At 41.7% G+C, this 25404-nt stretch overlaps 1 protein-coding gene and 1 long non-coding RNA gene across 3 annotated transcripts in view; one reads left to right on the top strand and one right to left on the bottom strand.

Moving 5' to 3' along the window:
• Nucleotides 1-25404, top strand: part of LAMA4 (laminin subunit alpha 4) — a 96384-nt gene that overhangs the window by 16669 nt on the left and 54311 nt on the right. For both annotated transcript variants that reach the window (XM_004940298.5, XM_419780.8), the window contains exons 2-4: nt 4782-4883; nt 16935-17059; nt 20668-20748. In XM_004940298.5, the coding sequence (XP_004940355.2) occupies nt 4782-4883; nt 16935-17059; nt 20668-20748 (308 nt within the window). The remainder of the gene's footprint in view (nt 1-4781; nt 4884-16934; nt 17060-20667; nt 20749-25404) is intronic.
• Nucleotides 18160-25142, bottom strand: LOC121110223. Its single transcript, XR_005858338.1, has 3 exons — nt 25065-25142; nt 21045-21103; nt 18160-20291 (listed from the first exon to the last, which is right to left on the bottom strand). It is a non-coding gene; the product is annotated as an uncharacterized LOC121110223 (long non-coding RNA).

Consider the following 25404-nt stretch of genomic DNA (forward strand, 5'->3'; position numbering starts at 1 on the left):
GTCAGTTCATAAGCCAGTGCCTGAAACCATGCCTTGCCCTTCTTTAGTTGGCTAACATGGATGAAACCACAGAGAACACTCAGTGCATGTCACAGCACTTTTCTTTTGGGAAAAGCAAGCCAGAAGAGACAGTATCACAACAAACAGACCTACCCCAGCATGGCTACACCAGGGCTGCTATCTGGCAGCAGGGAAGAAATGGGGAATCGAGACCAAGAGCAGCTGCAATCAAATTGGTGAAACTGTTTGAATATAAATGGCAGTAAACTCATATCCTATGTATCTGGACTGCCATCTTCAGTCCCAGCTTACACTCATACCATCAGAAAGGCTTGAATCAATAGAACATGGCTACAGGCTCCACAGCACTTGCAGCACCACAGCTGGTTCTTGTTTGCAAGAAATGTAATAACTAAAGCCAGATGCAAGGAAAAAAAAGAAAATTAAATGCACTACAGGGTATAGAAGATTTTCAAGGGCTCAGCAAGATCCACATTAGATGGGACTTTTCAGTTTGAATTGGAATATACATTGCCCTGTGGGCAAAAAAAAAAAAAAAAAATTGTGAAGGTGTAATTGCTAATGCAGACCTAGCTTTTCTGGCCTACTAATTGTCTTCACCCTTCAGAAACAGCCAGTGGATGGAAATGTTCCTCATTCAGTTGCCTACATAACAGTTTTTCACAGGGAGGTATTTCCATTTTTGTTCCAGACCTGTTTGTGCTTTGCATGCCATTATTTTCTGCTCCCAGAACATTTGGCCATTTGAATCCCTCAATTAGCTCAACACTCTGACACTTCTTTTTATAAATACAGTGTTGGCTCACGCCCTGGAACAACTAACAGATCACTCCATTATCACTAGCAGGGCAAGGAGCAACACAAACATATCAGAATAATTGAGAATGCCTGAGAAAATTTCTGAAATCCAAGGAAACAATCTGCGTCCAATTTTCATCTCATTCCCATCTCCCTCATAGCACTCATTGTCGATATCTCATTTCTGGTTTAAATTTATGCAACCCAGGGTTTAAAATATCATCTCCTAAGATATTGTGATGAACTGAATAGTTCTGGGAAGCTGATGTTACCAGAAATTACCCAGGTGACTTAGGCGCCTGCATCTCATCTTCAAGTGTCTCTGACAGCCATGATAGCAGACACTCCAGGCTGGGATGGATGTCTCTGGGAGCTGAGAAGTGTGCCCACTCAGAGCAGGAGGTAAATTGGTTCCCAGTATGCTCCTTCAACAACCATGGAACCAGGCCCATGCAGCTGGTTCCAGTGATGCTGTGCTGTCCTGCACCTAACTTGCTTCTTCTGAGTGAGAGAACTGGCTGCAGGGAAGACTTACCCCTAGCTGAAGTTTAAAGCAAATAATATCTATGGCTATCTGAAGAACTTGTTTAGACACCTTCGCACATAGACATACATTTCCATTATCCACATTCACCATCCTACGTCACAAACAATTCTGCTTAGGCCTGCAGAGCCAGGCTTCAGGCAGACCCTCATGGGTCATCTAAGACCACCCACCAGTTGCAGGGCATCAGAGAACATAGCATGCCTTAAAACTGTATGGCTAAAGAGAAATATTGCCAAGAAAGACACTGGGAAAAGAATCTGTTTTCAATTTAGAAAATAATTGTCTGCCTTCCACAGTGTGTGGTGTAATCATTCAGCTGAAATCCTTAGTCTGGTGGGAGTCAGTCTACAGTTCTGCGTTAAGACTAAACAACTGAAAGAAACAAGCAGCACAAATGGATAGTATTTCTGCTGTTCCAAAGTGGAGAGGTGAAGGCTTTTCCTCCCGGGAGCTATTATCTATGAAAGTGTTTCCAAAGCAAACCAGATAAAATATTGTGTGTAAGAACATTAAAGGCAACTGAGTTCTCCATTTATGTTCATCTCAGATCCTCGGAGCTCTCTGGGATAAGATTGGACTAATGATTCATTTGTAAGCGTCGTTTTTAAATCTTGTTAGTCATCTCATAAGATATGTTATTTCCTAAACAAGAAGCTTATCCAACTGGATAAAAGCATCTATCCACCCCTGAGAATGGAAGCTAACACACAAATGAACCTCAGTATCACTAGTTTTTGGTATCCGGTGCTCCACACTGTGTCTGTAGCACCAGGCAGACATCCAAGATCTCAGGCCCCAGAAGTAATTCAGCTGTAGCAATGTGCCAGGGTTAGTTCCAGCCACCAGTAGGCCAGGGAGCAATACTGCACTCAGGCTGGCTTCCAAGCCAGTGGAGGAATCACCATCCTGCACCCACGTTGTAGTCCTGCTGTTCACATTGTAGCTCAGAGTGGGCATGAGAAGAAATTATTAGGCCAGTGTACAAAAGAAGCCATCCTTTATTTCAGGACAACTTAGAAAAATGAGGAAGAGGGAGATCCAGAGGTAATTTAACTCTGATTATATCTGTACAATATACTTATTTCATACAAATGCAAACTACTTAAGATCATACCTTCTGATTCACTTGAATTTCCCAGTTTTTGCAGGAATAAGTGACGTCAGGAACCAGGGAATACAGAAAGTACTGTAGAGTCAGCTACAAGAAATACTCTACTTAACATCTTTATTAACAATTTTGATGAGGGGATTGAGTGCATCCTCAGTAAGTTTGCAGATGACACCAAGTTGGGAAGGAGTGTTGATCTGCCTGAGGGGAGAAGGGCACTACAGAGGGACCTGGATAGACTGGATCAATGGGCCAAGGTTAACTGTATGAGTTTCAATAGGGCCAAGTGTCAGCTTCTGCATTTTGGCCACAACAATCCCAGGCAACCCTACAGTCTTGGGGAAGAGTGGCTGGAAAGCTGCCTGATGGAAAGCGACCTTGGTGTACTGATGGGCAGTCAGCTGAATATGAGCCAGAAGTGTGTCCAGGTGGCCGAGAAGGCCAATGGCATTCTGGCTTGTATCAGGAATGGTGTGGTGAGCAGGACTAGGGAAGTAATCCTGCCCCTATACCCGGCACTGGTGAGGCCTCACCTCAAGTACTGTGTTCAGTTTTGGGTACCTCAATACAGAAGGGACACTGAGGTGCTGGAGAAGGTCTAAAGAAGGACAACAAGACTTGTGAAGGGCTTGGAGAATATGCCCTGCTAGGAGCAACTGAAGGAACTGGGGCTGTTTAGTCAGGGGAAAAGGAGGCTGAGGGGAGACCTTATTGCTCTCTTCCAATATCTGAAAGGTGCTTACAGTGAGAGCGGGGTTGGTCTCTTCTCACTGGTGGCAGGTGACTGGACGAGGGGAAATGGCCTTAAGTTGTGCCAGGGTAAGTTTAGGTTGGATATCAGGAAAAGCTTCTTTACAGAAAGGGTTGTTAAGCACTGGAATAGGCTACCCAGGGAGGTGGTTGAGTCACCATCCCTGTATGTGTTTAAAAACTGTTTGGATGTGATGCTCAGGGACATGATTTAGTAGAGGGTTGTTAGAGTTGGGGTAGTATGGTTAGGTCGTGGTTGGACTCAATGATCTTTAAGGTCTTTTCCAACCTGAGCAATTCTATGGTTCTATGATTCTGTGGTGTTTCTTGGGCTTCGACTGTCATGTTGGGGACAGTCTTCTTCAGTGCCAGCTAAAAGAAGGTGGAGTAAATAATTTCCGGAGATCTCGGTGATATTCCCATCAGCTCTGCAACAACACTACAAGAGCTATACAATAGTAACAGCTTTAAGATCTAAAACTTCATGAACCCGTGTGGATCTAACATCATCCATATAATTCAGGGAGGTTGCTACACAGGGTGAGCGGGCACTGTCTGAGCAGCAGAGGTTGCTCCCAAGACCAGCTTGTGCATGTCTCACCAGCTGCACAATGAGGTGTAAAGTCCTCTGTGGAGAACAAGTTACACGTAATAGACCACACAGAAGCAATCCTCTTTCTTTTTCTTCTTATCTTCCAGTCTTAGAGTGGCATCTTTATAGCTTTGTGTTTCTGACAGCTTATACTATTGCTGTAATTAGTATTTAAAAGAAGTCAATTTAGATATTTACAATCTTCTGTTTTATTTTATTTATATTTTAAAATATTTATATTTTATACCCAGTTATGCTAACTGATGTACATCAGGCACAGACACACCTTCAAGAAAAAAAACAGGGAAATCTTAGCCTTCATGCAATCTCTCCCATTTATTTATTGCATCTCATGAAGAAGGACTGAAGAACTGTTTTATCTCCCAGGGGCTTATATAGAGCTGGCACATCTCACCAGTCTTACAGACAGACAGACAGACAGCCCTGCCTTGACAGCACCTCACAAAGCCCACCACCTCTCACTCAGAAGGATTACGATCTTCATAGATATGGCTCTCCCTCCTCAGGGCTCTTCATTTAAAGCTCATAAAAGCCAATATGAAGACTGCTTTTAGTAAGTTTTCTAAGGCTTTTCTAAGTAAAAACTATTCTTTTCCTATGGATATACTTTCTTTACTCAGTAACAGTCATCACTTCTAGCTGACCCGTCCTCTAGCACAAAATACAGCTTCTTGTCCCCACTCCTTTAGGCACCCACTGCTGACCAGGGGCCAGACACAGGCAGGGATGCTGGCGGCTTGAACACCACAAAGCAATATGCAATCACCAGGGCAGAGAACATAGGAACGAACTGGAGCTCAGCAGTGTGTGTGGCCTTCTGCGAAAGGGCTGTGGAGTGTACTTGGAGGAAAACTGGTGGTTGTAATTTTTGCTTTCTCCTGCCAAACCTAACCCTCAGAATATATCTGCATAGGGGATAATTTATTTTTATTTTCTCATTGCAGGAATGCCAAGAAGGATTTTACCGTACCAGCTCAGGAAAATGCTCTCCTTGCAACTGTAATGGTAATGCAAACAGATGCCTTGATGGATCTGGAATCTGTGTGGTAAGGAATTCCTGTCTTCTTAGCCATTCCGTAACTGAACAACAGCACGCTTGGCTTTGGGTTTCTATTGGTGATAACATGAATCCTTTCACCCTTGCATGAGGCTTCACACAAAGGAAATATTTCCCAGGCAAACCCAAGAAATGGTGAGCCATATCCTGATTCTTCTATTTACGCCAATGCTCAGTTTCAGTACACAGCAAAAACAGTGTCTGTCCCACAGGAGTTTTTTTGCTGAAGGGCAAATATAAGCAGGACCAAAATCAAAACATTAATAAGATTATCTTAGCCAGATTTCATTCTCACTTACTTAGGTTATCCCCGCAGATTCCAAATACTTTCTTCATGCAGTATTTGCAAGAGTCAGTATACTGGGGAAAAATTTCAGTCCTAAGAAATATGGAAAGAGTTTTGTATTCCCCAGAGAAAAATGCATAAATTCAAACACACTTCATTCTCCCCTTTATGAATACAATACTGTATATCATACAAATAATTTACAGTGGCGAGTGACCTCTGTGAACGTATATACATATGTTATCCATAGTAATTCTGCTGCATGGCAGCCTCCTGCTGTGAAGGAACAACATGAGGAGGCTGAAATAATACACCAAGCAAAGAAGATGCTGAACTCCAAGGTAGTGTTACAGTTTCCCATATGTTCAGGCACGCTCATTATCAGCTCATACAGAAAGCTGTGAGTTAGCATTAGTAGTTGATGACTCGTAGCTCCAGAGCAAAATTCAAGGCAGTAAAACTAACCCCAATTACTAATGGGTAATTTGAGCAGTAATACACTAGAGAAAGGATGGAAGTTAAAACTGTAATGTATCTGAACAGCATAGCAAGAGTGAACATTAGTGTTTGCTTTACAGGCTTGTATAGAGCCCAGAGCTCCCGGTTTTGCAATGGACTCACTGTGTTACTTTTGACAAGTCATAAACCTTTGCCCTCTGTTTGTCTCTCCGTAAAATGACCTTATAATATTCACATACTTTGAATTGTTGCAGCCTCTGTTAAGTTTTCAGTTATATATAATTCCGTGCTCCATGGCATATTTCCCATTCCATTCCCACAGGGGGAACACGGTGCAGCTGTTCAGCCCAAGAACAATTATTACGGTTTGGTCACTGTAGCGCGCCTAGGATTGGTTCATTTCTGCAGAATACATATTGATTTAGTGGATTAATATTAAATTTTTAAGAATAGTTTTACACTGCAAAGCATTCCCAGCTATTCTTTTTCACATGGACGTGGTTTTTGGTCGTGAGACAATGAGAAGAGGAAATTTCCAATGGAGGAGTTGGGAACAAGAGTAAGAGCTTTTCAAATGTCTGCTTCTCATGATTCTGTTGACCACAGAATTTCTGGAGTAGAATATATGTGATAGGAAAGTGGTTATATCCTCAGTTTATAAACACAGTATAAGACTTGCTTCCTGTCTTCTACAAAAATGAGGCCATTGTCAAGAGCTGAAGAGAAAAGAAAAAAGAAAAAGGACAAATAAATGTTGCTGTATTAGCAGAAAATAATCTGAAAGGGTATGTGTGTTTGTGACTGATGTCCCTGTGGGATGCTAAATTCCATGAAGTGATGAGGTAGTAAGAAGAAAACTAAGAGCTAAAGCCTGGATTACTGCTTGAGTTCAAATAAACCATTTAAAGGCTGGTCTGAATGATTTAGTAAGCCATTACGCTCAGGCCATTTACTTCTCAATAAAGATGAACAGAAAAAAAAGCTTAAGCAAAATAAGAGTCATAGAGAAAGGGAAAGAGAGTGGTGCAAGGAAAGAGCAGCACAAAAAGGGGCTTAAAAGGTATGATAGCTGAAAACAGAATCAGAGATGCCCATGGGGACTGCAACAACAGGAGTTTTCTGAGGATGCAGAAATCTCCAGAGAAGAACTTCCATCTCCTGACTGGTAAAACCGGTAAACCACAAAGTGTGACTGAGAAAGCTTGGGAGAATAAATGCTTAGAGAAAGAGATATAATTTGGAAAAGCAGCAGGCAGAAATAGGTTAGATGAATACATGCGAGTAATTTGAGAAAATGAGCCTCTGTTGTTAAGACTGATTTTGTCAGAATCAGTGGAAAAAGCAGCTTTCCCTAAGGACCGTTCTGGTGAAATACAGGCATGGATCTGATCAAAGTGTTCTAAGGGATGAGACTGGGAGAGAGAGAAGTAGATGTCTGCATGGCTGGAAATTTCTGGGAACTGATAGAACTATGTGGTATTGAGAGTTCATTGGTTTCTCCTTCCTCAAGCTTTTAGGAAATTCCAATAAAATTGCAGTGGTAACCACCACACTTGATGGTAAGATATAAGACTCTCTGCATTCAGTTAGTTTTTGAAAGACTGATAAAAACACAAGAGAAAGAGAAAGATTCTGTACATTTCCTTTATTGTTGTTGTCATCCTGCATTTATATCCATACAAATCCGTTATCTCCCTGCTTCTGATATGCAACTCTGTTCTGAAGTTTTATCACTTACAGACTCCCCACTGGCACCTCAGGTTACCCTAACCCTGAATTACAGGCATTACTGAACATCCTTACCAGAAGATCTTTAGAAGAACGGATGTTCAGCAAAGCTGAAAGGTTCCACATGTGCATGTTTATTCACACAGTAGAATTATTTAAATATGAAAAACATATACATACTTGAACTGCTAACAATGATGGAAGATCATTATCAGTAATTGTAACATGGTATTCAGTTGGTGGATATTTTTTACAGTTTAACTAATAACTAAGTTGTAAGACCCGAATAAATGAACAAGTCTCAGGCAGTATGAAAATGAAAAAGTACTCCACTTTAAAAGGAATGAAATATAAGGGCCAGATTCCACACAGTGCTCTAAGACCTTCATATTATGCAAATACATATGCAGTTCTCACTGCATACAAATTAATGAAATTTCATTGCCCTTTGCCCTGAATTTGAAATCAGATAAAATTAGACCCCTATCAGTGATGTGTTATGATAAAGTACTCACATCCTTAATTCTGCTGACATAAATATCTAACTTCTGCTCCTGTTTTAAAACTTCTCTCAGCTTATTCATAGAGTGTAAATCAAACCATGAGTCTCTAAAAGCTTATCAAATGACAGTCAATAAATCAACAATCTCATTAGGTAACCAGACAGAAGAAATTAGTGCAAAGAGAGCCATTATTGCATAGATGTCCACATAAAACTGGTGCAGAAATCAATCATGTGGTCCTGTGATTATAAATGAAGAGCCACTCAGTCCATTTTTTAGTGCAGAAAATCACCCAAGTATTAGAAAAGCAGTCAGCATAGCATAAACTCCGTTTATGATATAATACATTACAGATGTCAAATAGTGCTTCATTTCAAATACATTATCTGGTGATGCATGTAAGGCCAATAGAGGAAGAAACACTTTTTTGATGCTGATGTTATACTTTGATATTTTAATGTAGCATTTTCAGCTAAAAGAAGAAAAGGAAGGCACCTGTAAGGACCCCACAGCTTTTCAGTTTGGAAACATGAATTTATGTGATGTTAATTGGATGAAACTGTAATAGCTAAAAGTGGCAGTCTCCACATAGAGTGGTATCTATTCCTCCTGCATAAAGCCTAAGCAATTAGGTTTTGTTACCAATAAAATATGAAGACGCAAGGTGAATGTTTTGCCTCCATCACCATCCCGAGACCCTATAACACCAGCAATCCACAGCCAAGTTATTTCTTTAGAGTGCCTCTGTTGAAAGATCAACTGCTGAAAATTCAGCCATGGGAGTATGCTTCAAATGACTTCCAAATGACAGGCTGAGAGAGCTGGGGCTGTTCATCCTAGAGAAGAGGAGGCTTCAAGATGACTTGATAGTGGCTTTTCAGTATCTACAGGGGGGCTGTAAGAAAGCCAGGACAGATTCTTAAGTAAGGTCTGTGGTGATAGGATAAGAGGAAATGGTTTCAAACTTAAAGAGGCCCAGAGAGGTGGTGGAAGCCCTACTCCTGGAAACATTCAAGGCCAGGCTGGACCAGGCTTTGTGCAACCTCATCTAGCTGTAGGTGTCCCTGTTCATTGCAGGGGAGTTGGACCAGATAACCGTTAAAGGTCTCTGCCAATTCTAACGATTCCATGATTCTATGATGACTCTGTAACTTTGCAGAATATCACAGCAGCCATGATTGGAATTGAGCGCACCCTCACCAAGTTTGTTGATGACACCAAGCTGAGTGGTGCAGCTGACACAGTGGAAGAAAGGGATGTCATTCAGAGAGACTTCAAGAGACTTGACAGGTGGGCCCAGGTGAATCTAATAAGGTTCAACACAGCAAAGTGCAAGGTTTTGCACTTGGACAGAGAAATCCCAGGCATATATACAGACTTGAGAGTAGCCCTGCAGAGAAGGACCTGGGGGTCCTGATAGATGAAAAACTCAACATGAGCCAGCAGTGTACTTTTGCAGCTCAGAAAGCAAATAGTATCCTGGGCTCCATCAGAAGAGGGGTGGCCAGCAGGGACAGGGAGGTGACTGTCCCTCTCTGCTCCGCTCTTGTGAGGGCCCATCTGGAGTACTGTGTCCAGGTCTGGAGCTCCCAGTACAAGAAAGAGAGATGTTGGAGAGGGTCCAGAGGAGAGCCACAGAGATGATCAGAGGGCTGGAGTACCTCCCCTATGAAGACAGGCTGAGGAAGTGGGCTTGTTCAGCATGGAGAAGAGAAGGCTGCAGAGTGACCTCATTGCAGCCTTTCAGTACCTGAAGGGAGCCTATAAACAGGAAGGGAGTCAACTCTTTGAAAGGGTAGATAACAGCAGGACAAGGGGGAACGGTTTTAAGTTGAAAGAGGGAAGATTTAGGTTGGATGTTAGGGGGAAGTTCTTTACAAGGAGAGTGGTGAGGTGCTGGAACAGGCTGCCCAGAAAGGTTGTGGATACCCTGTCCCTGGAGGTGCTCAAGGCCAGGTTGGATGGGGCCCTGGGCAACCTGGTCTAGTAAATGGGGAGGTTGGTGGCCCTGCCCGGCAGGGGGGTTGGAGATTCATGATCCTTGAGGTCCCTTCCAACCCAGGCCATTCTGTGGTTCTGTGATTCTGTGATTGTCATCTCTGAAGTGAGTATACATACTATGTGCAAGAAGAAGGATTTACTATACTAAAAAATATGGCATAGGCTGTGAAGGAAGTCACTTGAGATGACTTCATAGTACTGTGGCAGTAACTTTGAAGATCACGATGAAATGGACTGAAAGTCTGCAAGGGTTAAGAAATTACAAAGATCGACATACAGACAAAATTTTTGTTGGACTGAGTTGTCAGTATGCTTTCTGTGATTATTTCTACTAATGGACGGTAAATATTATTGTATGGCTAGATCTTCATAAAGGCACATGGATCAGAAAGAGCAAGTCTGGAGAGAACATTACAGCAGAAGGTGCGCTGTCAGCTTGTTGGTACCTACCTAAAAATCTCAAAGTGCTTTGCTGCTCCGTCTATTTTATCTGTATGTATTGATGGCATCCAAAGACTACATGAAAATAGACAGACAGACAGACAGATAGTTAGACAGATAAGACTTTGGGGGAATAAGAAAGGATAAAGGATCATAACAATGGAGAGTATATATTCCCTCATATCTTTTCCAGACGTTTATGGAATTTTTGACAATAGAGCGTATTGTCATATAAGTGATTCGTGTTTTAGTGTTTGGGTTTACAGTTGAGTGGAAAAGTTGGAACTAATTTGGCAGTTCTGCCCAAGAGGATAACATGTTCCACATGATTGCCAAGGCAGGTCTGGAGAACTGCCAGTGGATCTAAAACCATCCATTAACCATGAGCACAAAGCAGCAGAGAGTTAGCAAAAGTCTTCAGATTATTAGGTACTCCAGGTTTCGTGAAGAGCCTTGCAGTTCTTATAGTTAATTATTTCCTTCTTTAATGATGGACTACATCTTTAAGTGCCTGAGGTGATACATGTTTGGAAAGCCAAAGAGAACTACAGCAGTCAAAATGGCTGTCAAAATGCAGCCATTGTCCAGAGAGGTTTCATACTCATTAGTTGTCAGAAATGCCACAGGTAATAGTCTCAATGCCTCAGATGTAGATGTTTCCCTTCCTCTTGGCTCTCTTTTAACACAGAATGTTTGTTGTCTTTCAAGTTTTACTATTGCAGACTTGCAACAATACCACTAACATGTGAGCACTTTGTTTTCTTTCCCTGCACAGCTTCTACAAGAGTCTCGTAGTAAGCCAGTCCAAGGCTGCAAGGAACACTGCCCTTGCTCACGTGCCCCCTCAGCAGCACTTCCCACACTAAGCCAAGTGGTGGAAGGAAAAAAGTAGAGGGCCAGGTGTTTTGGCAAGACATCCCATCCCACTTCACTAAATATAGAACAAGTTCTACAAACAAAAGCTTTGACGTTGATTGGGTACCTTGACCCAAACCAGATCAGTAACTGGGTTTTGTTGCTATTCTCACTATTTTACAAGTTCAGTTGTCTTTACTTTAGTAGAGCTGCACAATATTTTGTATTTCTTTCTAGTCCTCATCACTTCCATATCAAACTCCTACAGCTAATGCTGCAGCTCAACCACAGTTGCTGGAAAGAGAAGGATGAAATTAGAAAGATGAAAAAGATAAAATATAAATACCACGGCTTTCAAGTCATTATGCTAAAGTAATTTTTTTACTGTTATTTTGGAACAGCAATGAGTTTTGGCATTCTGGTGTTGGCAACACTATGTAGATCTGTAACCTCAAATAAGAGGGCATCTCCCATATTTGGAAAAGTCTAAATCTACATCCAGATATCAGGCCAATCTCTACTGGCCTAGCAACAAATACAGAGTGCACAACAATGTAAGCCACTTCCATCAGTCTATCTGTATAATTATCTATTTATATGCAAATACATATGTGTTCTGCTTTAAGAATTGCTCCATTTACAGCTATTATAAGACTACCTCAAAGAATAATAATTAAAAAAAAAAAAAGTCAGTTCCTGCTATCTAGTACCAGTGACTGTTTTCAGCTGCAAATTAAAATTCAGAATTCCCAAGCAAGGTCTGGGGATATTTCCAGATTTCACAAATAATATTTCAGAGATAGGATTTTATTTTACTTTTTAATTTTTTTGTTCACTTTATTAGTCTCACTAGAAGCAGTGCTGGCTATTAACTTTTGTTGCCCCAGAGAGACTCAGTACCACCCGGCATTAGGTGCCTAATATCATTCTGTGGTGGGTCCTGTCTTTTTCCTTTAGCTCTAGAGGAGAAGGAGAAAATTTGTTGGGTATTTTATTTACCTGTGGAAGAGGTACATCTTGCTTAAATTGCACTGGAGTAAACTGGGGAAATAACCTCCCCAAAGTAATTGCCTAAATGGCACGTTTAATGAAGCCACTGCCTTTGAGACAATTAAAAAGAGCTCTGTTCTCTTCAGGATCTTAATTTAAGTTGGGGCAGATTCTACAGTTTTTAGTAATATTGATTTGCAAAAAAGCATGTTTGTCTTTTGCTGGGACAAATTACAATTTTACTTGTCACTGTACCATTGCCTGAAGAGAATGAGGAAATTCTTCATTATTGTTTGTGCACAAGCGTTATTACAGAGCAGAACTGCATCGCATTAAGTACTCTGTGATCTCAGAACAGCAATTCAGCTTTGCTTTCCAAGCAGATGAGCACAGGAGCTCACTGCTGACAACCACTCCCAAATGGCTTCTCACCTTTTCATGTGCAGATGTGTGAAGTATCGATGGTTACAGTAGGGGCCAGAGGTAGAAATGCTCATCCTGATTGATGTTACTCCATGAGATCAGAGTAGGTCAACCAGCTGAGGAATTTTCTAACAGGAAAATGCACTTCAGCCAATCAGTCTTAGTACAGGTTGCTGTTGGTGTAGTGATGGTGAATGATGGTAGGCTGTAACCTCACACAGAAGCTTTCAGAAGCCAGGCTGCAATTACATTGAATTACTTTCTCTGAAACTGGATTGCCCATGAAGAAAAGACTTCTGCCTATTTTTGTTCTATGAAAATAAAGGCCGTACTAACTTGGGCATCTGAAAAGAATTCAGCTTAGAATTTCAACTTAGTGTAAATTTAAAACACAGTTTACAAGTCCCAGAGCATTTTAAAGAGTGTTGCAATATTTTTTCACTGCATGGCTGTGTCTCTTTTTGTGAACTGTTTCATGTCTCATTCTGTTCTGTACAAAGATAGGCAGCAATTTTCTGTTAGCTTCAGTGCTTGATTTCCTAAGAGACGTATCTAATGACTATTTTCTAGAGATCTTTACTTCAGTCTTCCTTGCCATTCATAGGAAACCTATATATATACATGTATAGAGTTTCATCATAAAAGTAGACACCAGTATCACTAAACGTGTTTCTACAGACTTGTAAATACCTTTGAAAGAATCACTGAGACAGGAAAGGCTGTGAACAATCACACACAGTCAGATTTGTGACACCTACTGTAAATGATGCCTTTCATTCTAAAGCAGGTAGGAATACTGGGACAATGAGTATCCCTTGTAACTCTTAGAGCAAAGCACTTCCTTAAAATGTGATTTCTCAAAGAAGGCTATAAATGGAATTCTATTTTTATCCCATGATTATTTCTCTGTTAGAAGTAACTGGTTCAGCAGTGAAACATTTTTTCAAACTACCAAACTGGTGCCCCTCAGCACTGAGAATCCTTCGTGGGCTGTACAGAGAGCGTCCTGCCTGCCTCAGAGATGTCTCACAGGCTTGCTGTAGTCAGCAGCTTTGTTGGAGATGCCAAGCTAACTCAGTATAAAGTATATAAGGACACTTTTTATCACTGTAAAAATATAACACCCACAGGAGTGCTGATTTGTTAAATAAGATAAAGCCACTTTTACATAATCACTAACCAGAGAAAAACCACAGAAGTGCCTCCAGCATTCAGCAACCAGGGCCTTTTGGGTAAAGAGGGCCTTTTAGCATTTCCCTTCAGTTTGGAAGATGAAAAGTACTGCAAATGTATGGAGCAGCATCAGCTACCCTGCAGCCCTGCTGTGTTCCTTACAATAGAATCTGTTCTTTGGAAACCAGTAATGGATTTATTCGGCTAATGCCTCAGTGCTGTTTGGGGAGTTGAGGCCAGAAGAGGTGACATGAATGGCTCAGAGCAAAAACGAAGAGCATGACGAAAGCTGAAAATGAATGCAGCCCACCTGAGGCCTCTGCCAGCACTTTAGATACAAGATTTTTATTTCTCTTTGAGCTCTCAGTTCCTACGCTCTCATCTCCTTCTTACAGTATATCAAAATTGCATTTGCATTGAAGAAGGACAAATGCAAACTATTTTTAACATGGCGTTTGCCTTCTGCTGCCTCCTGGTTCACACTGCATGCCGCAGTGGCCACGCAATGTCTGTGTTCCCACAAGAGGAGAGAGCAAGGGCTGGACGTCTCCCAGGGGCTGCCCGTAGTTCTGTCTTCATTTACTCTTCTCAGCTTCTCTGCTCTCACCAGGCTTCTTTCCTTCCCCTCCTCTGAATCAAATGTCTATCTTCTCTCATCTTAGAGCCATTTTGTTAACAGTACTTTCTGGTTTTGTGCATACTAAATACTCTCTTTACAGCAAATAGTACTATAAAAAAACACATTTAGTTCTGCAGCTATTGGCGCCTAATGTATTTAAAGACCCATGGAGAAAGAGATTGACTTTTTTTTTTTTTTCTTTTTTGCTCTCCTTATCATATTCCACCTGCTGCAGAGCTCTCTGGCCAAATCACAGCTTTGCAGAAATAAATAGTTGCTGTGCAACGGGTTCTGCATGACTACAAAAAAAAAAAAAAGCAGTAACATATGCAAAGTCTCTCTGAATCAAAGAGAGTCTGAACTAAATTAATGAGTCCTAGGGACATTTATGCGATTCAAATGAGGAAGATTGGTGAAAAAAAAATCTGATATGCTCTGTGCTCTGACAAGGATAATTGTCTTTTACTAAAATGATGCATTTTCAATGGAGAGAGATGATAACTGCACAAAGATGTATGAAAACAACCCATCGGTGTTGCCAGGAGAAAACTGCCACTAAACTAAACTCATAGGATTTAGATACGAAACTAATTTAGCAATGCAAGCACAAGAAAGACATAACTATTTGTTTTCATTAAACATCTTCCCTAATCTCATTCCTCTTTCCTCATACTTTTTTCTTTAGTGAACACACTGTAGTTGGAGTAGAAAGTGAGGTTCAGATCTGTAGTATCTTGGCCAGTGCTACTGAAGGAGCTCTGACACAGACAGCCCAAAGCAAAGGCTCACCAGCACTCCTGAAGCCTGGCGCACAGCTTCCCACTTCTCCCAGGCACTGCCAGCTGCTGACAGCTCAGAGACGTCTGATGGGATTAAACAACTACCAGTGGAGAAGCTGGGGCACCATGGTCATTTCCCAGCACCTATGTGAACTCTGAACACAACACAGGCATTTGCAGGGCCTAAGCAAATGTTTCTGCAGCCCATATTGGGAATCCAATGGTGGCAAAAGGACCTTTTGTTAGGGGACAGCCCGTTAGCCCGGCTTGTTTCTGATGTCTCTTTGCTTCTTGCTTTACCAGTATCCACAGCTGCTGTAATAGGGAACATTATGGAGTATGTATATCCATTAATTTCTCCTAAAAATTTTTACTCCTGCAAATACTGTCACCTCCTGCCAGCAGGTTGCAGAATTTTCTTATCTTCTGTGTAAAGTATGTTTTAGAATACTTAAACTCCTAATAGTTTTACATGCTTCTGTCATGGAGCTGGCTCTTTGATATCTCAACCTTGTGTAGCTGTTTGAATCCATACTGTATCAGTACAAAATGCTGTCACTGGAGAGTTCTTATCCAGGGACACTGCAAAACCCATCGAATAGCTGCAAGAAAGAAAAGTACTTCTGAACACTTCTACTCTTTGAAAAACAGTTCAGCAAGATAGATAGAATTTAGAGAGGTGTGTTTTTTCAATGACAGCCTCTGGATATTATGCTGAAATGGAGAGAAGAGCATTACCACATGCATAGGAGAAAGCCCTCATAACCTCTCACATCTGAGTGTGCCCATTTCTCAATCAAATGATGTAAAAATGCTTATTTGGGCCTGCAGAACTTCTGAATTCAATTTATAACTGTGTACAGATAAATCTGACCTTTCGGGGGGATTGAAAATGTTATCTGAGAGGCACAGTTTTGTACCAAGCATGATGAAAAATTTTGAAAAATACTCTGTATAGATTATCATAGCTTGATTTACTGTTATGGAACTCCAGCAATATCAATCAGTGGCCAATTTCCCTCTGCGTGATGAAACATATTTCCTCAAAAACATCAAAGTGTAGACAGGAAATTTGCTTACAAAGTGAGTGACATTTTGTACCATTGCTCTGTAGTTTATAAAAAGGCTGTTGCAAATGCAGTTTGTCATGAGAAAGAAATGTGTTAGACTCCTGCTTCTTCCCTACATTTAACAGACCTCCTTTAAGACTAAGAAGAAGTTGTAGTGATAAAATATCCCACCTCAGGAGAAAAATCATCAGAACCACACTGTGTATTAGCCACCATCTGCCTGCAGATTCCACTGATGCCCTTTTCCAATTATCAGGTTTAAGAAGCAGCCTTGCTGAAACCTATGTCTACACTGAAATCTGCTGACAGCATTTACCAGCAGATATTTTTCAGGTTGGTTTGGTAGCAGCAAAAGAGATCTCTCCTACTGGCACTTACAACTCAAAGCTGTCAGCTACACCTGAGTGCCCATAACATCTCTGACAGCAGCCAGTGCTCTTTCTGCTCCAGCACCCTGCACACACATGTATCTGTTTTGTCCTGTCATGCACCTTGCCAACACTTGTTGGCTGGCTAATGTAATCATATGGAGCATTCTTATTTGCAGCAATAATAGTTACTATAGAGTTTGGCTTCATCCATCAGTACCTCGATGGGTTGGGGTCTGGCATCAGCCCCTGTTCTGCTTGGCCAGCTCTTTGGATAAATGATTTCTTTCTGAATTAGGCAGCACCTTCATTTAACTTTCATCACTCTCTCTCTTTTCACTGAAGGATTGCCAGAGAAACACAACAGGGGAACACTGTGAGCAATGTCCAGATGGCTTTGTTGGTGACGTTGTTGGAGGAGCACCCACATTCTGCCAGCCTTGCCCCTGCCCCCTGCCGGAAGCTGCCAAGTATGTAAAATACTCTCTGCTTTGATTTGTGCTGGTCTGGGCCCTTTCTAAGCTTGGGTAAGCATCCCTGCCTGTATGCAGCAGACAAAGCTGCTGCCCTTCCCAATTGAGAAAACTAAGAGCTGCTCCCATTTATTATCACAGGAAACAACAACAACAACAGTTTGTGACCTCTGGAGGGTAAAATCAACCAGGAGAAAGCGTAGCTTGGTAGACCCCTGAGCAAACAGTGGCTGAATCTGCTTAATGTGGGCACAACTGAAAAGAAAGGGTGGGAGGACACTGTGACCAGTACGGTACCACTCCAGCTGACACAGCTACAAGGGCTAAAAGCTCTAAAGCCTAAAAGAAAACCAAGACCCAGCTAAAGGCCTCCAGGGTTATCCATTTTGTGCCTTCAGAAGAAACAAAAAACTACAAACTGTGACCAGTTAATAGAAGCCTGGTGGCACAACAGTAAAGCATCTGAACAACATATTATTAGGTCCCTCTTGCTTGAGGTCCGTGCTACATGAGAGGCATCCAGGCAAATTCCACTGTAGTGCACAGAGGAAATGCTACTAAATACTTGCCAACAGGTTGAAGCTATTTTTTACTGAGCTACCTACTCCCTTTGTGTTTTTTTCCCATTCCACTCGCAAGCAGGGCTCCTCAGCAAAGGGGAATTTTCTTATCGTGTTTGTTTACAGTTGCTATAGCATCTTTCATCCAGCCCCAAGGTGGGATGAGCCTCACTTTGCTCAGCTGCTCCGTGGCACAGGCTCAAAACGGCAACAGAGAGCAATATCTCTCCCGCCAAACTCTACAGATTACCTCTTGGCTTTCACAGTGAGCTGCGGACATGAGGAGGGTCACGGGGTGGATAACAGCTGTAGCTGAAAACCTGCAGCTTTGACTGGGTTAGGAAAAAAACCCTCAAGAGACAGGGGGAAAACCTGGTTTTGCTTACATGGATGAGCTCACAGACAAAACTTCCTGCTTCCTCCACTTTCAGCAGCAGAGGTAATGCTAGAAATAGGAGAACTATACCAGTTAGAAGCACTGGTTTCTCCTTAGCAAAAGAAAGTGATTATTTCTAACCTCCTGGGCACAAAGTGTGTAAGGAGAAGCACTGCCCACCACAGCCCATAGGCAGCCCCAAGGCTCCAGCACATCTCCAGGCTGCCCTATGTGCACTACCACCTGCCTCCACCAACCTCTGCCCACAACCCGCTGGGCTTCAGAGCAGTGTCCCTAACATTGGCAGCCCCACAGATGAAGGGAACTTAGGATTAAGGGAACTCTGAACTCCAAAGGGCAGCAGTGTGAGAGTGGGGAAGAAGGAACAAAACTTGCCAGGAGCCATCACGCAGATGATTCAAGAGCAACAATATGTCACCCTTTTAAATCTAACCCAGTAAAAATCCACTTCAATTTTTTAGGGTTTTCCTGGGAATCAAGTTCTGAAGGCAATAGTTAAAAGAGTGTTCTGTCCCAGTTTGCCCTATGCCTGTATCTAAGTAACATGCAGAAATTCCCTGTGCAGTGTCTCGCATGACAGAGACCTGGCCACAGCAATAGCCTTCAGCTGCATGTGGAACACAGGCAAATATTAATGACTGAGCAACATTCAGCCTTGCATAAGTAAATTCAAAGAATAACCATCCTTTCATATTCTTGTACTTTTCCTCCATTAATCCTAATTCATGTATACTAACGCAAAACGCAGTAACTCTACCAGAAATCAGAGAAGCATTAGAAGTCTCAAATAAAGAACATACAAAGGATATTGTTTTGTACCCTGTGTTGGAAATAACCAGTGAACCTACAACAGTTAAATGAAATGACCAAATCTGTAAACTGACAGACTTATCAGACACATACTTGCTCTTGGGATTCATCTGTGTGTCTCCAGATTTTCTGGCAAGATCATGTTCCTATCTGCTGTCCTGCAAACTTTTGGAGTAAACTACATGAAGCGTAATATCATCTCTTTGGAACAAAAAAAGGGGATGGACATTGCTTCACATTCAGCAGATGTTACTTCTTTTTAAACCAGATGGAATTTTATAAACTTTTTTTCCTATAAAAGATCACAAAAAATATAAAGCCTGAGGAAGCCTTCAGCCGTATTTCATAACTTAAATCCACAGTGTGGTTTGTTCAACTACGTGAAGGAATTAGCTTCTGTTAAAGAAGAGGAACGCTGCCAAGCTCTCATGATTTTCTCAACAAGTCCTCCTAAAAGCCTTGCTGAAGTTAATTTGTGAATTCTATGAGAAGGATCTCATTTGGTGTTCTCTCTGGTTATATGAAATGTTTTGTGACAACACCGACCCAGATACAGATGTATTTGACCCTGGATATCCAACCAGCTAAGAAATGCTGCTGGGAATTGAAATTTTGCAGAAATTCTTGTCACCCCTTAATGCTGCTAGTTCCTGGAAAAAGCAGTGTGTGGATCATGCTCTTTCCCATCACTCCGAGTCTTTTGAAACCCTATGCAGAAGGGATGCAAACTGCCACAGCTGCACAGCACAGTTTGGCATCACACTGAAACATGAGATGGACAAGAGGACAAAGACTTACAGTCATTCTTGATGCTGATAGTTCTCAAGGGGCATGCATCCATTTAGGAACCACGCAGGATGAGGTTAGCAGTAGGACTCACAACCTCTATTTTAGCAATCATGGGTCTACAGCTGGCAACTGCTGCCACTCAGTATGCTGGTTGCCTTGCAGTGCTGGCAGGAATTTGGACATGCAGATTGCAAACTAACTGGAAACATCTTTAGGACTGTATGTCTTATTACAGCAGATGTATTTAAGTCATGTACATCACTGTATTTGAAGCAAATGGGATTTGCACTTTCCAAATCTGGCTGCTGCTGCTCCTGGGATGTTCTATTTTGTTAAACAGTTGTTAAATCCTGAAAACATACAATAGCAAGAGATCCATGTTTTTGAATCTTAGCAGTGGAAATTACTGTGCAAGGCATTTCTGCAATCAGCATAACTAATTGGCAAGATGGTCACACAAGAGGCACTGAGGTCTTTCCAGCTTTCTCAGAGAGATGGTAGAGCAGCCTCTGTTACCATAAATGAGGACACCACCAATGAGTTCAGTTTTCACCACTCACTACTCCCATTTGAGCTCTGAAGAAAACTGTGAGATTTGCACAGGAAATTACTGCACCCATTCCAGAGTCTGAAGGGCTCTCTGCAGTGTTTTTTTGTAAGCAACTTCATGTCCCTTAGAATAAAAAACAGGAAGCAGTGAGGTTTCCACTGTCTATACATTTATCCTAAATCCCTGATCTAAAACATGTAGCAAAACCTGCAGGTGTCTCTGATCTACACTGCAAGACAGAAATTTGTATGTATCTGGGAACTATATATAGGTCCATAGTATTATACACTAATTAGTGGTTCTACATTAATTAAAAAGACTAGACAAGGGGTTTAATACGCATCACAGAGCTTAGGGAAACCTGTAAAGAAATATTCAACAGCGAGAAATCAAGAGCCAGAGTTTGCATTGACAACCTATGTCCATCGTTTGTGAAGAAATACTTCCAACTGTTTGCCATTGCCTGCTAATCTAATGATTTACTCTAATGAAATTCCAGCTTTGCAGTCTCCTGTTATCGCAAAAATGGAAATGTGCGCTGTGTTTGTAAGGAAAACTATGCAGGACCCAACTGTGAAAGGTAAGAAACTAACAAAATGACTTAATGGTCAACGATACTGAAGTTCAGGAGCCTTCAAGGGAGGCTTTACATACTGGGGAGAAACCCTGCATGGTACATTCATTTGACTGAATCATGCTTGTTCAAGAATCTCATTTAGTTCCTAGTAAAATCTATATATAAAGACTCCCTGTGGAGACATGTCAGGTAGGACAGACTTTTATATCTGATGTTCTTTGACCCACTCCTTGCACTCTATGTACCTCTTCATGGTTATCTTACTAAAAGGAATAAAATTTAAAAATGAAAATACAAACCAGAAAGAGCAGCTGAAGTGAAAAATCACCACCATAGATGCCTCTTGCAGTGCTCCACTCTGAAAACATAACAGACTTCTGCTGATTAAATGTTTCAAAAGCAAAAGAGAAAATGCCTTACCTGGTCAAATTCTTAATGAGCGAATGCTTTCATTAAATATACTTTACACGCATTATTAAACAAAGTCAAGCAAACAACCATAGGTTAGAGCTGCTTTTCAGCTCTTATGCTCACAAGCAATTCCAGTAAATGACAAAGTACACAAATAAATGGTCATATGCAGTAGAAATATAGCTTACTCTCCTGTCCTATCAAGGGCCATATTAGCATGGACACACATGGACAATGCTACGGTGAATGTCAGAGGTGGAATTATAATTCTCCTTGAGCAGACAATAAATTAAAACCGCTTTAACACAAAGACTAAGGGGTATAGGACAGTTCAGACACTGAATTTCACAAGGCTTTATTTTGACTTTTCTTAAAGCCCCTGAACCATTTAAGAATTCAGTCCACTTTCATTAATGAGCAAGGTTTGAATTCAGATGATACTTTACTAGAGAAGGAGAAAGGGGGTGCTCAATATGCGAAGAGAAACCAATGTGAAAAAGGGAGGATAAAAAAGAGAATGAAGACTTTTGCCCTTACAGAGGATGCAAAAACATCAGCGTATTACCTCTGCATCACTAACACAGTGACAGCAGTAGTGAAAGCCCTCTAGACAGATGGCACAAAATGAAAAAAAAGCCTTGTTTCCAGGGCTATGGCTGCATGCTTTTGTTCTTAGGAAATGTCAGATGTATACACAAAGGATAATGCAGACAATTAAAAGGTCAGTGAGGTTTCCTAATGGTTATTAAAATGTCATCCTAGACTACAAGCAAATCAAATCCCATGAAATGAGTAGCAGATTCATAGCAGCAGCGGAGAATGGCAGCGGCTTTCCTTTCTAACAGCCGCTACTCAGCCTTACACACGGCAGCTGTTTCAAAATATGTGTAGATGGGTTAGAAAAAGCTACAAAAAGAAATCAGCCTGTCCTGATCACTGCAGTAAGCCCTTTGCAAACTGCTGTGGTAAGTGGCTTGCAGTGACAAAGAGCCCTTTCCTTCTGCTAGACTGCTGGTCCTGCTCCTGGTTCATGTCAGACAGGACAAAAAGCATTTCAAAGACAAACAAGACATTCTTGTCCCTGTTCACTTGTCAGAGAACAAGCTAACACTAGCTGCTGGTGTTGGCAGCCATTGCACCATAGGAGCACCAAAGGAGAGGAGACGTTACTCCTGCCCATCCCACATCCCATAAGGCAGCTTGTATCCCCAAGGCAGAAGATGACTACATCCCATCACCCTCCTTCTCTCCATGCCCCCTCCCAGCTGCCTGCAGCAGGGGACAGGGCAGCAGGACACCCTTCCTTGGGCAGTGCCTGCTTGACAACCCGCTCTTATCTCCTGGAATTGTGTAGGAGGCTTCCTTGTGCTGTGCCAAGGCCCTGACATAAGTCTAGCTGGTTTCTTTTACTTGTGCCGGTGAATAATGTGAAATTATGGAGGCCTTTCCTAGTAACTGTGGAAACCACCTCAAAGTTCAACATTTAAGAATGAGTCATTTTGCTCCTGGACTGTGGCAGTAAAGTGCTGAGGTGACAGCAGATGAAATGCAAGCTTTGCTAGTGTCCAAATGTTAAAAAACATAACTGAACAAATTATGCTTTAGATTCCAAAGTCAACAAAAGAAAAAAGTCCTTTTGGTATTGCCAGGGAAGGGGAAGTTAATCTCTTACTCAACAGTAATTGCAGGAAGCAAACAAGGCTGGAAAATGAAACTTGTAAAATGAAAGATAGCTTAGCAGCTTTAATATCTCCACAATGCTGACAAATCACGTGGGAGAAGAAATGTTCTTTCTTAGCAACAAAGAGCCCCTTTCTGATGCAGCAGAGGAAAAAGACATTTGCCACAGGCCTCTACTTTTTCAGACCATAAAGCACAAAGATGGAGCAGTAAGTTTCCATTCGGTAGTCCCTTCTCTTCTCACATGCTACCAACCATTCAAAGAAGAAAGGCACAGTCCAAATCTATAACATGCCCTGAGAAGCAAAGAGAAGGGAAAAGTAAGGGTGACACATTTATTCACAGCTCTAAAAGTTCCTATTTGTTTTAGACAGCTACTCTAGATTAGCAGATATAGCTAATAAAAGTGAGTCAGATGATCATAAAAAGCAGCACTTCCTTCCAGGCCCACAGATTTATCTGTGAGGAATTGCCCACTGCATTTCTGGCAAGTGAACTGAATGGTATATTTCTGAAAATAAAATAAAAAATCACCTTGTCCTTATGAGAAACTATGGGCCTGATGGGAATAGCAGGCGGTCATTGGTAGTCACTGTCTGAAAGCCTACACTGGCTGGTAGTACACTCTCACCTGAGCACAGCCCAGTGGCTTTTGTGAGCTGGTGGACACATCAGACAGATGATTATTTGGAAAATTATCTAAGTACAGAAGATAAAAGAGAAATGCTGCAAGGTATTGAGAGCTCAGAATAAAACAAATGGCTCAGAAGATTTAAGCAACAACAAAGAAAATAAAACAGAGATATTTCTTCTTTTTCAAACTTGGGCAATATGACTATCACACACTGTCTGAAATATTAGAAAATTATAGTAGGCCTTTTGGCACGACTAAACAGAAGCATCACACATCACTGCCTGCTCTAACTCCCTTGTAAAAAAGGAGCAATCCCGCTCCAGTCAGTTAAATCACAATCTTTACGCTCAGCGTTGCATTCACATTTATTTGAGTGCAGAGAACTCCCGGTCACATTTTTATTCTTTACATCTGGGTGACCCAAGTGATAAGATCTGCAGCAAAGATTCTGGCAGTGCTGCAAAGAGACAAACAGACTCTTTGCCATTGGCAAAGGCGGTATTTGAGGCAGCCAAGTGGTTTATATTAAGATGCTCAAAAATTTATATGTGTTTTTACTGTGGGGGTTCAGGACTGGAAAATGAACAAAAGAGCACTGAGGAAATTACTTTTGTTATTTAAAAAAAAAAAAAAAAAAACCTTCAGCAAATGTAGGAACAGAAAACTGGAAGCTCTTATCAGATCTCCCACATTTTCATTGTTGAGACAGAGCAGGACCAAGATTTGTCTATGTTCATATTTCAGGAGACAATAGATCTCATCTTGTGTCCCTAGCCAGAACCTTGGGAAAATTAAACTAAGCTGCCTGAGAGCTCACCCTCCTCACCCGCAAAGAGCAGAACAAACAGTATCTGAATGCCGGGCTTTATGAATGGGAGAAAAGACAAGGACAACAGGGTGATAAAACAGGATAACACAGAGTACTCCTTAACTAAATCACTCCAACAACCACTCAACCCTCTGACTTCCTCAGTGAGCAATCATTACACCAGCTAGTCACCCTTTCCCTGCAGCCATTCTTCATTCCCAGTTTTGGGCCATGAGTCCCCAGCCTCTGTGGTGCAGACTGCAGGGTCACGAGCTCTCCCGCCACCCTACAACAATGCCACAGGCCACGTAGGCTGTATCCATCCTGCCAGCTGACAGCCCTGGTTCCCTCTGCTTCCTAAATACTCAGAGCAAGTGGGAAGAATCATACTGCTACCAGTAGAAACTCCCTTAACTGAGAGCCTGCCCTTTCCTTCCAGATGATGACACCAAGTCTATTGCCTGGTGTCTTAGCAGAAAGTCACAGCTCACCCAGGAGTATGATGTACTGATGGTTTGTCTAGACTTCCAAAAATCACCACGGTTTCAATACGTATCCCATTTCATGATGTAGCAAGCATTCAACACAAATGCGCCCCAAAAGTGACCAAACATGAAATGCAACTTCTCTGCAGTGCCTGTTGACCATCTCCTGCTCTCCCTCTGCAGCTCCCCAGAGACATCCTCCCCTCCTGGGTTCACAGACACTCCTATTCTTTGGCCTCAGCCAACAGGCTAACAGAAGATAGCAGAAAAATGCTGTGGATGTAAACGACTGGTTCAGCACCTGTTTGTCTCTGCAGTCACCAGCAGCCATCCCAATGCTACATCACAGACATATTTATTTAGCCCTCTTCCAGTCAGAACTCTGCTACCTGCATCATAATGAAAATAACGTCTGAACTTCCTCTAAGTTTCCACATCAAAAAAGGCAGTCTCTTGCCCCAGTTTCCTATATAACACAATATAGTTGAAGAGATCCAATGCTAAAAAAGACCAAAATAAACATCAGAACTGTCTCTCTGCCAAGGTCATGCTGTTATATTTTAAACAATGGAGAACAAATCATTGCACCGCTAAGTATACAAAAAAATAACGCAGACTAGAATGACTGAGATACCAGAGGT

This window comes from Gallus gallus, chromosome 3, assembly GCF_016699485.2.
Source record: "Gallus gallus isolate bGalGal1 chromosome 3, bGalGal1.mat.broiler.GRCg7b, whole genome shotgun sequence".
In the NCBI taxonomy this organism is placed as follows: Eukaryota; Metazoa; Chordata; class Aves; order Galliformes; family Phasianidae; genus Gallus; species Gallus gallus.